The 15943-nt window shown below is 41.4% G+C and overlaps 1 protein-coding gene across 2 annotated transcripts in view; it reads left to right on the plus strand.

Annotated features, from left to right (window-relative positions):
* Positions 1 to 15943, plus strand: part of MRE11 (MRE11 homolog, double strand break repair nuclease) — a 39905-nt gene that overhangs the window by 8766 nt on the left and 15196 nt on the right. For both annotated transcript variants that reach the window (XM_063127133.1, XM_063127134.1), the window contains exons 6-16: positions 446 to 587; positions 1646 to 1760; positions 2331 to 2516; positions 3368 to 3539; positions 4702 to 4782; positions 5648 to 5774; positions 8686 to 8789; positions 10463 to 10636; positions 12224 to 12286; positions 13073 to 13272; positions 14674 to 14753. In XM_063127133.1, the coding sequence (XP_062983203.1) occupies positions 446 to 587; positions 1646 to 1760; positions 2331 to 2516; positions 3368 to 3539; positions 4702 to 4782; positions 5648 to 5774; positions 8686 to 8789; positions 10463 to 10636; positions 12224 to 12286; positions 13073 to 13272; positions 14674 to 14753 (1444 nt within the window). The remainder of the gene's footprint in view (positions 1 to 445; positions 588 to 1645; positions 1761 to 2330; positions 2517 to 3367; positions 3540 to 4701; positions 4783 to 5647; positions 5775 to 8685; positions 8790 to 10462; positions 10637 to 12223; positions 12287 to 13072; positions 13273 to 14673; positions 14754 to 15943) is intronic.

Consider the following 15943-nt stretch of genomic DNA (forward strand, 5'->3'; position numbering starts at 1 on the left):
AGGAAAAGCTTCCTGACTGTTAGAGCAGTACGACAATGGAATCAGTTGCCTAGGGAGGTTGTGGGCTCTCCCACACTAGAGGCCTTCAAGAGGCAGCTGGACAACCATCTGTCAGGGATGCTTTAGGGTGGAGTCCTGCATTGAGCAGGGGGTTGGACTCGATGGCCTTGTCGGCCCCTTCCAACTCTGCTATTCTGTGATTCTGTGACAGCACTTCAACCTCCGACCCAGGAATCCAAGCTTCCCATCCCCTCGCAGCTGGCGTGGTGCCTCCCCGAGGTCACAACAGTGAACTCGGAGAGGAGGTGAGGGGGGCTTTCCCATGAGAGGGGAGGGATGGGGACAACACTGGAGAGGCGAGCTTAAGAAGTATCCCTAGGCCTTTCCAGCCTCAACTTTTGATGACCAAACCCTGATTGTCTCTCTTCCTCCATATATCTTACAGGCAGATGCTCTTTGTGCTTTGGACATCTTGAGTTGCGCAGGACTTTTGAATCATTTTGGACGGTCACCTTCTGTAGAGAAGATAGATGTTAGTCCTGTTTTGCTTCAGAAAGGCAATTCGAAAATTGCTCTCTATGGATTAGGTACAATTTTTGCAAGGCTTTAATCAAGGCATGATACTTTGGAGGTACAACTGGACTGACCTTCCAGAGAGGGAAGATATTCACCCTAAAAGGCAGGCTAGAAATCCATTCAATATTAATTTAATAAAGACAGTGAATTTTATTTCTTAGGATTAGTTTTCTGATCCTGGGAGTAGAAGTAGCATCTGCTTGGGCCTGCAAGTCCATCGTCAGTTTGCTTCTCTGCTTTGCTTGTGTTCAGTGCTTACATTTCTTTTAGCAGATGTCCTTAAGTTGGTTATTTCCATTGAGGAATGTAGCAATTGTGATCGCGACTCCACTTTGGATCAGTAGCCAGGTTTTTAGTCAGCTTTGGTCATAAGTGTTCTGGCAACAGTCAGCTGCCTCCTGTTCCTGGATGCCATAGCACTGCTATAAGTAACAAAATACATAAAAACAGCTAAAATATGCAATTAAAAACATTAAGACAATACAACAGCAATAAAAACAACAATAAAAACAACAACAACAGCAATAATAGCTACAACAGATATCATATCGAGAAGGCCAAGGCAAATGTTTTCATGGCCTTCTTAAAATGATGGACCTCCGATGGTAACTTGTTCAAAGGTGTGGGGCCACTGCAGAGAAGTCCCTGTCCCATACGGTCACTCAACTGCTCTCACAGGTGCACAATTTACTACATTTCTCTTACTAGGACACATTGCCCTGCTTTGGTTGCTGCCTGTCTCTTCTCTTTTATGCTAGCAGTCAGTCATGGGTGCAGCCACCCTAAGGCTGTTCTGTGTTGAGTTGGGTTTTTTTAAAATTATGAACAGTGAACTTAGTGCAGCCCATGCGGTGACAATAGTGACACTGTAAGAAAGTGTAGTTTATCACTTAGCTTCTCCTCCAGGGACTGTTGTTCTTGCTCCAGGTAATATGCTGGAGGCAAACTGCAAGGCGGTTTTCAATCTTATCTGATCCTTGGCAATCTCGCTACACTCCTGTGCATTTTTCCAGCATGTTTGCTCACTAAAAGGCCATTACATGATCATTCTTAATTACATCTGTTCCAGGATCTATTCCAGATGAGAGGCTGTACCGAATGTTTGTGAATAAGCAAGTAACCATGCTGAGGCCAAAAGAAGATGAAGATAGTTGGTTTAATCTGTTTGTTATTCACCAGAACAGGTACTACTGCTGTTCAGTAAGGCAGTGGGCCCTTCTTTTCCCACCCCTCTTTAAAGTTAATTCACTAAGGGTGCAATCCTCTTGCAATGATCATATGCCTCCAAATTTGGAGGCTTATGGTCATCCTATGCAGAGTAGGAGGACTGGTGGAGGTGGTCAAAACCTCCCTGTCCTCCTACCCTGCATTTTGCACCAGAAGGGCTTTTTTCGCCTATCTAGCTGGAGCGCTTCAGAGGGGGAGGGAAGGAGGCTGGAGAGGCCTCAGGACAGCTTGTATCCTGGCATCTCCAGTCTCCTCCCCGCCCTGCCCATCGGAATTCCCCCTTCTTTCCTGCTCCAAGGTCGAGTTCCCAGTCTTGGAGCGTAGTCAATGTGGTTCTTTCTGCACCAAAGGAGACCGTGGTTGGAGCTTTTTCTTAAGTTTTAAAAATTGTTCCTGATATACCATATTTTGCAGCAGTGACAGTGGAATTAAATAATACAGGAATACTTACTACTTTTAACATAAATTTCAGTGTGTGCAAAACATCATTTTCATTTCTGCAACTGTATTTGTTTCCTTTGGCACAGGAGTAAACATGGAGCCACAAATTATATTCCAGAACAGTTTCTAGATGATTTTATTGATCTTGTAATTTGGGGTCATGAGCACGAATGTAAAATATCTCCAACTCGAAATGAGCAACAGCTTTTCTATGTTTCCCAGCCAGGAAGTTCAGTGGTTACTTCTTTGTCACCAGGAGAAGCTGCCAAAAAGTAAGTTCTTAATTTTTACATAGAGCTTTTTATTATATTTATTAGTGTATAGGCAGAAAGTATATCAGGATTGGCAACCCTTAACCCGAATGGTTCTGGAGCAGTCCATTCAGAGACTTAGAAGTGCAGAGGAGATCTTTGGTCTCCAAGGTGTGGAGTGGAGAATCTGCCACATTTCTCCTCTCCTTAAGAAATAGTACGATAGGCCTCTCTCTGTGTGTGTGTGTGTGTGTGTGTGTGTGTGTGTGTGTGTGAAGACTTGTGTTAAAAACGGATTCCTTGTGTGCCCCTCAAGCTGTTTGCTACTCTGCTAAGTTACTTGAGGAGGGAAGGGCCTATCGTATAATGGTGGTGATAGTGAATTCAAGAGAAGTGCTTGGTCCTCTGTCCTGGGGAAGAAACTTTAATCAGAGCAAATGGCACAGGAGATGCAGTGTGATGATAAAAGTTGCATGGGAAGGCGACAGAGCATTGGAGTGGGAGGGCTTGCAGATGGCAGGTAACTTCTATTAAGTAAAAGTTGAAAGCAACATTGTTAGCTGCAATGGTCTGGTATAGTTAAGTTTGAGTAAGCAAAAGAGATTTTTGTACATCTTCCCTATTCACTACACATTTGTAGGAGGGGCAGAAACATTTTGATAGTTACGAATGTCAATTCCTTATCAACATAGGCCTTGTACTTCTTGTCTACCTGTTAAGGCTCTAAAAATGTTTTTGTTGCTGTGCTGCTGTTGTTATAATAGCTTTCTGTTGCTTTCTGTGAACATAACAGTTGCAAGAGCTCTGGTTTTATATTGTGGGATTTTAACCACACTCCCATGGCTTAAATAGATTTACTCAATGCATTCCAGGCATGTCGGCCTGCTGCGTATCAAAGGCAAAAAAATGAATATGCAGAAGATTCCTCTTCAGACAGTAAGACCTTTCTACATTGAGGACATTGTTCTTGCTGACCATCCAGACATATTTAACCATGACAATCCTAAAGTAACACAAGCAATACAAGCTTTCTGTATGGAGAAGGTAATTTTAAAAAATAAATATGATTTACATTGAAGCATGCAGGAGATGGTCTTGTCCTAACTGTAGTGTAACTTTTTACTTGGTCTGGTTTCCGATATAGCACAGGAAATATCTCAGTATTTCATCCTTCTGCAACATAAGGGCTTAGTTCAGATAATGTATTAGTCAATGCAGTGTGAAAACTCCATTCAGCGGTTGAGTTTCTAGGGGGTACTCCTCACACAACATGTTCTAACTCCACCGGTGTGTCTGTGGGCTACTGTGGAGTTGAGTAAAATCCATTGCAACGTTAGATTGACAGTTCCTCCTCCATCCTTCCCTGGTCCAGGGAATCCCGGCTCCTTTTGCTGCTCTTGCCAGGGAACTCTGTAGCCAGTGGGGAAAATCAACGGAAAACTCCACCGAGTCCTTCACACAACATGCAACACAACGGTTGTGCAGGAACCTCTCCTCTGCACACTGTGGATATTCTGCATGGAGTGTTTTCCAAAAAAAAAAACCACCGTTGTGTGGTGTTCTGCCACCAGACAACACGTTTTTCAATGGTGGTGTAAAAACTCTGCTGTGGAGTTCTAAAACCACGTTGAGAAACGTGTTGTCTGAACTGAACCTTTGTCTGAGCAGGGTATTCGTGGTAAAAACTTAATCACATCAGCTTGTTCATTTGCTAGTAGTATACGGTATCTTGGAACTGGCGTTTGAGGTCCTTGTCAGCTATTGGGAGATTAGAAATGTAATAAATAAATAAATGGCTGTTACATTGTGCAACTTGACACTTAGGGGAAACACTCGACTAGTGTTTTATGCAGAGAGCTTTCTTGAATCTCTTTGCACAATGTTCCTTAAACTGTGTATCGGGACTCACCAGAAGGTCCCAGCCAATCTTCAGGCAGGTCTCAGGTCTCTGGGAGCTTGACTGGGGTCAAGCTCCCAGAGCTTGACCTTCCTTTCCCTTGGTCACAGCATGCACACTGGATAGACAGGTGTGCCAGCCAAAGTTCATTAGAGGAAAAGGCTAATAATAATAATAACTAGGAATAAAGAGGAAAGGGATAAGAGAGGGAAGCTGTTAAAGCAGGAAATGACATTTTCTTCATGGTAAACAATTGGATGAAATAGCAGCTTTTGTATCTTGCCACTTATGTCCCTTCTTTTTTTAAAGGTTGAAACTATGCTGGACAACTCAGAAAGAGAACGTCTTGGAAATCCCCGACAACCAGAGAAGCCTTTAATAAGACTACGGGTAAGATGGCAATCCTTAAATCTAAAGCCTTGTACTCAAAGTTTTATTTATCTGTATAGGAAACATCTAGTTAAAAGCAGTATATAGTGTTAGGTGTTTTTTGTTTTGTTTTTTTAAATCATTTCTTGACATACCTTTTAGGGCTTTTGTCTTGCTTCATGGAGTGGCAGTAGATGAACTTGCTTGTGCATGCCATGGAGTGGGGATTGAGGATCTCTATGATTGAAGCCATTAATAATGGATTTAAATCCACTTAGGGTGCAGTCCTATGGCGATGAACTCGGAGGCTTATGGGCATCCTATGCAGAGCCTTTGCCTCCATGTTGCTCCCACTCTACATTTTGGCTAGATGGGCTTTTTCACCAGTCTAGCTAGGGCACAGTGGTGCAGGAGGGAAGGAGGCTGGGGAAGCCTCGGGATACATCCCCACACCTCCCCTCCCCACTCTTTTTAACATCCCCCCTCCCCCAGGTCACCTTTGTGACCTCAGGGAAGGAGGAAGCCAGCACGATTCTCTCTGTGCTGGCTGCAAGGGGGCAGGGAGTCTGGATCCGTGGTCGAAGCGCTGTGTCCATCCTCATATCCAGGAATCCGAATTATCCTATGCCCTTAGAATTGTTCCCTCCACTTGCTATTTAAAAAGCAGAAGAAGTACAGTTATCAATGTGGATGTCGAAAACGTTTCCTGATGTGCCAGACATAAGAGCCTGATCAGTTATTAAGAATCAGAGTCCTGTATGGTGTAATATTGACACCAGGCTACTTAGATATTAAGAATTGCATTATATTAAACTGATGGATTTTGGGGGAGAAATTAGATGCCTAGTTGCAGATCTTAACATCTTTTGTTTTATTTTCTTTGAAGGTAGATTACAGTGGAGGCTTCGAACCATTCAGCGCTGTTCGTTTCAGCCAAAAGTACATGGATAGGATAGCTAATCCAAAAGATATCATACATTTTTTCAGGCATCGAGAGCAAAAAGAGAAAAATGGTAAAAATAATAATAGTGAACACAATGTTTACCTGAGTAGATTCTTCAGAGAATTGTTAATAACATGAATTGTTCATAGGGAAAATAACATTAGATAAAGGCTTTTGGTGTTATTTGTAGAGAACGTCTTTGGAGCATAATGTTTACTTGTCTTTAGAGACTCATGTTCCTAAGCAGTGGTTTCAGGGGATGCCCTTAAGTACTGCCATCTTCATAAGTTGCATATTAAGAGCTGTACATTCAGGCAGTGGGATCTCAAAAAATGGGACTTCAAGAACAGGGAATAAATAGAACAGGAGTGTTGAGCCTCTTAATTCTGCCTGAGGGCTGAATTCCATTTCAGAGAATTTACCTTCTGGAGAACGTTGGAGGGCTAGATTGTGACTCTGGGCCTGAGCTTCTGCACCCCTGGGTGAGAAGTAGGTGATAGAAAAGATACTATTCACGGACTGCTAGAATGCTCTATTTATAAAGAACTTAGAACCAAATATATCCATCCACTGTTATGATCGTTGAAAGGAAAGCCCACCCCTTGTTAAGGTTTGTTTCCTATTGTCTGATGTTGAGAAGTATGTATCTTTTAGAACATCTAAATTTCTTGTCCACGCTCTACAAATACGTGCCATAAGTTTAAAGGCTGTATGGGAAATTATTCAACTCTTAATGGTCTATTAGTAGATTTCTAAATTGTATTGTTTTCCTCCCTGTGTTTGTGTATAATGGCAATTCGCTAAGACACAATAAACTTTGATAGAAAAAGTGTGTTTTTTTATTGTGTTTTGGCACTTAATAGAGGAAACTCTGAAAACCTTTAGGGTCTCTAAATTCTATTTAACTCTATCATTTTAAGTATCTAGATTTCCTTGTCTTTTGTGGCAAATTATCTAGGATTATGGTAGACAACATAGATCTCAAAAGATGGGTGTGGAGGTACTGCAGGATTGCAAGAGCTCTGAAAGAGCTGACATAATACTGATGAAACAGTCAATGCAACAAGGGCGTGGCCAGTTCATGCCTCTAGCAGCAAGTCCACAGGGAACACTGTGCAAGAGTACAGGAGCATGCCTTCTACATTACTCTTTTGCACATCTTCATTCTTTACCTGCCTTCAGTTGATGAAACAGCATTAGAATCTGGAGTGGAGAGAACGTGACAGCTACTGTCCTTAGTGGGGAAGGAGGAGTAGATCGCACTGCATGAACTTTAACCCCACTGGCTGTAATGGGATTCTCCTTGGAAAGCTTTGCACAGGCGGTGTCAGCAGTGCTTCCTGACTTGGGATCAGCCCTGGGAAGTTGGTAGGGTGTCATTCAGCTGGTGGATCAATCTTTAAATAGATGGTGGAGTTAGGAATAGTTGTGTGCGGTTAACACTCACTAGCATTCCCTGCCATTAACTTGCATCATTGGGTGCATAGAGAAAGCTGCACTTCTTTTTGTATTCATTCTTGCTCTCCCTCTCATGTGTACACACTCACACACTTCAGAGATGCAAAGTTTTTTTTTAAGTCTGGTTGATCAGAAATGCTGCTGTATTAAGTTGCCTCATAGGCAAAATTATTATACTAAATAATACGAAATTATTTTATTTAACAGGCTTGTGAGGCCCTAACCATTTTCAGAAAACAACTTGTTACATGCCTTTCATTTTAAGCAGCCTTCCTCAACCTGGGGCGCTCCAGATGTGTTGGACTGCATCTCCCAGAATGCCCCAGCCAGCAGAGCTGGCTGGGGCATTCTGGGAATTGTAGTCCAACACATCTGGAGCGCCCCAGGTTGAGGAAGGCTGATTTTAAGGGTAGTTTGACTAAGGCGCAACATGAAAAGATGCCATTATCTGCCTTTTAAAGTCTTATAAAACAATAATTGGTTTAAACCACATGCAGTTGATGCATGTCCTGCATGTATCAGTCAAAATCTTTCCCATTAAATGCTCGTGTCTCATTATGGCCACTTCTTAAATGAAACTAAGAAGTATGCCTAGATTTTTTAAGAGTAGATTAATAACTGTTGGCAAATGTTCTATATTAAATGTTTCATGGACACTAATGAATATGTAGTATGCACAAGAACACATCGTGATTATTAAAATACTCCTGACAATCTGAAATTTAATTTACCCAAGAGGCTTGTTCCCAAAAGAATGGTAGTTCAAGAACATAATTAAAGTTGCTATGGATGGCTTTTCTCAAAATATTTTTGTTTTTAAAAGGTCAGAACTCATTAACGTGTAAATCTTTGCTTCTTTGAGCAGCTTCTACGGCTTTAAAAAAATGCCAGCTGAAAATTAAATTCTTCAGCTTTGAGGTCACATTGATCTGTGTTCTCTATATAGCTGAAGACTATTTGATACTGTAAAAGGTTTAGGCAATTAAGGAAAGATCTCCATATTATGCAAGGTTGTGTATGTGAATATCTAAGGGGTAGATGAATGTAGTAGTTTCACAATAGGAATCATATAAACTAATAACTCTTTTTAACTAACCTTGCTCTCCGTGTTTCTGAAATGAAAATATGTAATTGCTTGAAAACTTGTCTTACTTTCATCCATAAAAGTTAACAAACTTCTATTTTCTTCATTTGTTTCAGCTAATTTGAGTGGAATTTAAGCCAGAAATATTTGTAATAAATGTTTCTCCTTGTTTAAGGTTGTGGAAGCTTTAAATGAAATCCTTTTATAACTGATCTATAGGTAATAGGTCAGAGTTTTGTGTGTGTGTATGTAAAAGAAGTATTTTGTAATATTTTAAAAGCGTAACAAATTATTTCTTGTGCTAGTTCCTGGCACACTTGCAGACACCCACACACATAGAGCCTGAACTGTAAGAATTCAGATCTGCATTTTGTCTTATTGTAATAGTCATTTGTGGGCAAAAATGTTTTCTTAAAATGTTTTCTTTCTAATTTTTTAGAAGACGAGATTAACTTTGGAAAGCTGGTCCGCAAGCCTGCATCTGAGGGAACAACTTTAAGGGTAGAGGATCTTGTGAAAAAATACTTCCAAACAGCAGAGAAGGTAAACTTTTTCAGGATTTAAGGTGTCATTTTGTTCTTGATATCTCAGGTTGTATTTTAGGTCCAATTACTAACTCAACTGCAGTTACATTCTGTTCCTCAAAGTCATATATCCACTGGTTCTTCATTCCTGGAGGATTGAAATTACAGGGGTTGGTGGATTTCTTTTGATTTGTTTCTAGGGAAAGCAGTAATCAGAAGAATAGTAGTGTTAATCTGTTTCAGCAAAAATCTTGCACCCAGGATAACAAGGAGATGGTTTTGTATAACACCAAGCAATGAGTTATTGTGCTGCCTGAACTAATACCATTTGGCCACCAAACCATGATTTGAAACTGATTTGCAAATCATTGTTTGGGCAAACTGTCATTTGGCATTGCAATGAAACTATCCAACAGTGATATGAGGGTGCTGTTTTTGATAGCATTTGGAAATTCTTGAGGGAGGTGGGAGAAGAGTAAAACTGCATAAACTATAGTTGGCCTGTACATCCTGTTATCAAGTGTCCTTTTGTATGCCTCAGTGTGCACTTTCAGACATGCAACCTTGACACTTAAGGGCATCTTTTAACATTGAGAACTGAGGACTCCCAAAGCTTAGCACCTTAAGGGGTTAAAGGGATTTGGTGGTTAAAGACACAGCTGCTTGACCCAGATGTAATTTCTTGAGAGGAATTAAAACATACATTCAAAAGATCAGATTAAGGCAGTAGGCATTTTATAGGGTTTAATTTATTCATATAAACGAACAGTTCTAATTATTAAGGCCGAGTCTACTTATTAAGGCAGACACATTAAAAGCATGGTTTAGTGTGATTGACTAGCAGCAGGGAGGATAAGAAAAAGAAGCCTTAGTAGTGGGGGGAAAGGAGGAGGCAGATGAATGTGAGGAATGGAAGGAGGCTGGTGGCTGAGCTTGTGAGCAAAGAGAGGCAGCTCCTTTATACACATCCTGGCGACATTTACGATCTTCAGAGGAGGCCCTGCTCGTCATTCCGATATGAAGAGAATGTCGTCATGAAGAACCTCGACCGCGGGGCCTTCTCTGTAGTGGCACCCATCCTCTGGAAAACCCTCCTTCGTGCAGTTTGGGAGGCGGAAAATGCAATATCTTTCAACGCCTCCTAAAAATGTACCTCTTTAAACAAGCCTTCCCTGGACTGTAACGAATTCTGGTTTTATGTGTTTTTAAAGTTTTAAATTGGATCTCATAATTTTAGTTGTAAACTGCCCAAAGAGCCTAGGCTGTTGGGCAGTATAAATATGTAATAAATAAATAAGCTATTTTCAGGATTGCAGACTTCTCCTGTGCTTTCCCAAGCAGGAACGAAGCCTTCCTTTCCACGTCATAAACAGCAGAATATTTGGGTGTCTGGCAACCATCTGGAACACAATAATTGTTTGGAGTCTAAACTAGAGTTTGCACTAACTATGGATTTTGTATTACATCTAAACCAATGCAAACCTTTTTATAGCATGTGCTTTTGTAGGCAAGAATTGCAAAGCCCCCCACCCACCCCCAATAAAAAATGGCATCTTAGTTTTAAGTATCTCTGTGTTTGTGCTCTTCTTATTAGTATTTTCCCTTAGTTAAGTAGTGCCACTACTAAGGCCACCTGTTTTAAATAAATATGAGGGTCTTTAATACCATACTCTTGTCATTGTCTCTCCCAAGAAAGTGCAGCTTTCCCTCCTGACTGAAAGGGGAATGGGAGAAGCAGTGCAAGAGTTTGTGGACAAAGAGGAGAAAGATGCTATTGAAGAGTTGGTAAAATTCCAGCTAGAAAAGACACAGCGGTTTCTGAAGGAGCGGCATATCGATGCAGAGGAGGCCAAAATTGATGAGGAGGTTTGTACTGAGTCACTTGTCCTTGAAATGTCAGTGGGTAAACACTTAGGAGAGAGAGAAAGGGAGTGAACTTCACAAATGTTACCTGGCAATATAACACCTCCATCCACTTTTCTTTAGGATGACTTTGGCCTGGTTCAGATGGTCAAATCTTGGCTTAATAAGACAGAGCATGCATGAACTTCATGCATTCACACAAAGCCCCTTTGTGTTGGCTGGAAAACAAGCCAGGAAGCTGCAGTTAACCATAGTTTTCTTTTATGGCTGAGCCAGGAAACTTTGGTTAATGGCTTCCTACCAAGCCAGGATTCAGAAGCCATAGTTCTGAATCATAGCTTGTTTTATTTATTTTATTTATTTAAGGATTTTTATGCCGCCATTCAGCCAAAAAAGGCTCTCACAGTGGTTCACAAAAGTATTTCTTGACAGTCCCTGCCCACAGGCTTACAATCTAAAAGACATGACACAAAAGGAAAGGGGATTGGGAGGGAGGAGGAGGAGGGGGGAAAGGAAAGCAAATTCAGGCACTATAATCTTAGTTGCAAAGTTCAGCAGTTACAGGTGACAGCAGGAGGGAGGGGGCTCTCAGCTGGAGCTGGACCCAGGCACAGTGGAGAGGTGCCTGGCTGCTGCTTCCTCCCTCACTGGTGGCCTCTGCAGAGACAGTTGGTAGCAGGAGGGAGGGGGCTCTGAGCTGGAGCTGGACCCAGGCACGGTGGAGAGGTGCCTGGCTGCTGCTTCCTCCCTCACTGGTGGCCTCTGCAATGTTTGGAAACCATTAGCCATAGGTCGTCATTTGCATATACTTGGAAGGTATAGTTAACCGTGGCTTCCTGGCTTGTTTCCCCACTCATGCAAATAGGTTTCATGCTGGTGCACAATACAGATGCATATCCTGTCTTACTAAGCTAGATATGATAATCTGAATGGACATTTTCTTAATGGTCCAAAATATCCGATGTTATCTTAAATAATCATGATGTGCATGTCTTTATGTATGTCAGATCAATTAGAAAGAAAATACACTATTGCATATCGTTTTTATTCTCCTTTCGTGTAATATCCAGCTGTGTTGCTTCAGTCCGGGTGTTTTGTTTTGGTTGTAATCCATGGTCCATTTACTCTAGACCAACACCATTATCTTGAAGAGGACTGCTTGAAAATTAGCTGATTGTGGTCTAAGTTATTACAGGTGGTTATTAAGTATATAATGTATTCATTATTCTGACTACCTATATGAAACTGCCAACATTGAACTAATCAAAGTATAATTCACCCTTTATGCCTGAGCTATCGGCTATGTGCTTAACTAGCACTTCTTCCAAAACAATTTTTTCAGTCTCACTTATTTTTAAATAATAAGGCAAATGATTTTTCATGTGTGGATACAAAAACAAGTAATCATTTTTAATAATGAAAGGCTGGTTGCTGCCGCATACATCCTTCAGTCTAATAAAAAATACGAGACAGAAGGAAGGGAGAGCAGGTAGGAGGAAGGTCTGGAGGAAATAGACCGAAAAAGATTGGCCCAGAGAATTCATGTTTTAAAATTAAGCTACATCGTTATTTTTTACCACTTTGATGCAGGTGCAACGTTTTAGAGAGTCAAGAAAAAAGAATACCATGGAGGAGGACGAGGAAGTTCGTGAGGTAATTTCCGTATGCTCAAAAACGGAAAGAAAATGAGATTAATTGGACAAGCCAATGTATTTCACCTTATTGTCTTAAATTTCTTTAGAAAGAGAAATTCATCATGCATATCATAGAATCATAGAATAGCAGAGTTGGAAGGAGCCTACAAGGCCATCGAGTCCAACCCCCTGCTCAATGCAGGAATCCACCCTAAAGCATCCCTGACAGATGGTTGTCCAGCTTCCTCTTGAATGCCTCTAGTGTAGGAGAGCCCACAACCTCCCTAGGTAACTGATTCCATTGTCGTACTGCTCTAACAGTCAGGAAGGTTTTCCTGATGTCCAGCTGGAATCTGGCTTCCTTTAACTGGAGCCCGTTATTCCGTGTCCTGCACTCTGGGAGGATCGAGAAGAGATCCTGGCCCTCCTCTGTGTGACAACCTTTTAAGTATTTGAAGAGTGCTATCATGTCTCCCCTCAATCTTTTCTTCTCCAGGCTAAGCATGCCCAGTTGTTTCAGTCTGTCTTCATAGGGCTTTGTTTCCAGACCCCTGATCATCCTGGGGTGATAGCTCCTGTTATTTCTAAAATGAATATTACAATGTTTTTGGCTTTCATTTCAATAATCTTCCCCTTTCATATTCGTTGATGACATCCTGTTTCTTCAGTAATAACTCCGTTCACCCGAGGTTTACTTTTTGTCTTCCAACCAGTATCTTGCCAGATGCAGATGAAGCTTTAATTTCTGCTCCATGACTAAAGACAATTCCCGTGTCTTTAATATGGGCCGTTTCATTTCTCTCAGGCTATAAACCGCGCCAAAGCCCACCGATCTCAGGGACCTGATCATGCTTCTAGTGATGACGACCTCATGGATCTGAGAGCTAATAATGATTCAGATGATTCTTCAGCACCCAGCCGGGGGAGAGGCAGAGTTCGGGCAAGAGGAGGAAGAGGGCAGAACGCCACAGCCAGAGGAGGGTCTCGACGAGGAAAAGGAGGCCAGTAGACGTATACTCTACTACAACTGCTAAAAAGCTGATATTGATTTCATATATTTATTATTATTTATTGCACTCTGTAGACAAAGCTCTCTGGGCGGTTTACATAATATTAAGACGCTTAAAAACAATATACAAAAATTAAAAGCCACAATAACATACAATATACACATACATTTAAAACCACTATAACAACTTTAAAAACTATGAGCATAAAAAAACAGGCCCAGATTCATTTCATATTGCTGAATGCCTGGGAGAAGAGAGAACTCTTGACCTGGTGCCGAAAAGATAATGTCGGCGCCAGGCGGGCCTCGCCAGGGAGATTGTTCCACAGTTGCGGGGGCCACCACAGAGAAGGCCTTCTCTCTTTTTGCCATCCTCCGAGCTTCCCTCGGAGTAGGCACCCAGAGGAGGACTTTAGATGTTCACAATGTGTTGTGAGAGAAAGGGGGCAGTTTATTGATCTTCAAGTGTCCTTGTAGGTGGAAGTTTCTTTTGACCATGGAGAGCACCCTTAACGAATTGGAGGTATTCCTTAGGAATATTTCCTTTCTGCAGTCAGTTTCAGACGTGCAGCTTTGTATCTTGGAAACAAGAGCAGGTATGTTAAGGGAATGGTTGCTCCTCTGACCTGGTTTTTCTCTCCCCCCCGCCCCCAGCCCTGTGTGAGAAAATTTGACTCCCTGGCCCCAATGACAAATACCTCTGTCTCTCTTGATTGCAAGAAGCCTCACACTGGCCACTGCTCTTGGCTCTTTAAAATAACAGCTGTGGCTTCCATGATCCAAGGAAGCAATTTCTGCTGCTGAGAGCTTGCTTTTTCAGAGTGTTTTGGGTGGGTGGGTGGGGGATGCAGTATAGAAATGCAGTCAGTGAATGAATCAATCAGATAGCTCAATGTGCTTACCACCGTGGCATAGTGTGCTGTCTGAACAGCGTCAGCACAAAATTGTTCATGCTAACCATAGCTTAATTTGAGTGCCCAGATGTATAACAGGCAAACCATCATTTTGAGCTGCTCGTCTGGTTTTCTTTCCCATCTGTTCAGGTTTCAGCTTCTTCAGTTTAGTCCTGTAGACCAGTGGTTCTAACTATGTTTTGCCAATAATTATGAATTGACATAGGAAAAAAGCAGTAAGCGCAAACTGTGGTTTGCACACCAGCTTCAAACTGTAGTTTCGGATATTTGCTGGTTTCCAGGTAGGCTTAGGTTTAGACTTTTAAAACAAACCATGGTTTTTGAATTGCATTGCACCCGTAGTGACTGACCTAAAGTTACAACTGAGTGGAGATTTGAAACCAGGTTTTCCTTGTTTACTTACAGCACACTATCTGTTATATCACAGTGGAGTGATGGAGAATGTAATCATCTGAATATCTGTCTTACTATTCCTACAGGAAGCATTGGCCAAGGCCAGATGAATAGCAGTAGAACGTATAAGCCTGTACCCACGCCTACAAAGAATATGTCTATCTTAGATTGTAAGTTCAGAATGCAAGTGAATCCTATATAGCACTGTCATGCATGTCTAAAATTATTGTATGTTTTCATGGTACTTCTTGGTATAGAAAATCTTCTTGGTATATTTTTGATGTGCAATTAATGTCATAAGTGGCCATTTCCAGTGAGATAGCCATTACGGTTGCATGGAAAACAACAAAGAGTCTTGTTACAACTTAAAGACTAACAATTGTATTACAGCATCATTGTTTGTGGACTACAGTACACTTCAGTGCATGAAATTTTATCCTTAATCGGCAAGTGTGTGTGTGTGTGTGTGTGTAGAGAAAAATGAAAATAGTGAGATCAGATGGAAATCAAATGCACAAAATACATTCTGTAACATTTCTGTTAAAGATTAAATGTAGGTAAAACAAGCATGGTGAGCATTCCGAAACCAGTGTTGATGATAACACAAGCAATGTGGCATTGCTAAATTAATTAAGAACATAAGAAGCACCATGCTGGATCAGACCGAGAGTCTGTCTAGTCCAGCACTCTGTTCATGTAGTGGCCAAACAGCTGTCGGCCAAGGATGAACAAAGCAGGACACGGTGCAACAGCTCTCTCCCACCCAAGTTCCCCAGCACTGGTACATATAGGCTTAATGCCTCGGATACAGGAGGTAGCACATAGCCATTAGGGCTAGTAGCCATTGCAACTCCTGCAATTGGATCGAAACTCGTTATCTCAATTCAGGCCACAAGTGATAAAGCTGAACTTTTTAAATTAGTTGTTGTTCAATGGTTTCACAGGGGAGTCTCGCTTTGAAATTCCTTTGTTCAGGATTAGGCACTTCGATATAGGCAAGAGAGTGTTCTGGGAGGTTAAAACGTTTTCCCACTGATTTCTAATTATGAGATTTTCTGATATGAGATTTTTGTCAATTTATTCTTTTGCTTGGACAACATATTTGTTGTATTAGAATGCCGAACATGTTGGACGAAGAGCATGTGAGCCACTCAGAGAGCTTCAGCTATTGGGCGGTATAGAAATGTTGTAAATAAATAAATGTGAAAGAACCACTGATGTTGTGGTTAATGTTATTAGGTCTTATAATCTTGTCGCCTGAGCAGTTGGGACAGAGTTGGCATCTGAGTTTGTTGCGGGGTCTGGTCCCTGTGCTTTTGTTTCTATTAGATAGCCTGTTGATGATAACGAGTAACTTTTA

Source organism: Elgaria multicarinata, chromosome 5, assembly GCF_023053635.1.
Source record: "Elgaria multicarinata webbii isolate HBS135686 ecotype San Diego chromosome 5, rElgMul1.1.pri, whole genome shotgun sequence".
NCBI lineage: Eukaryota > Metazoa > Chordata > Lepidosauria > Squamata > Anguidae > Elgaria > Elgaria multicarinata.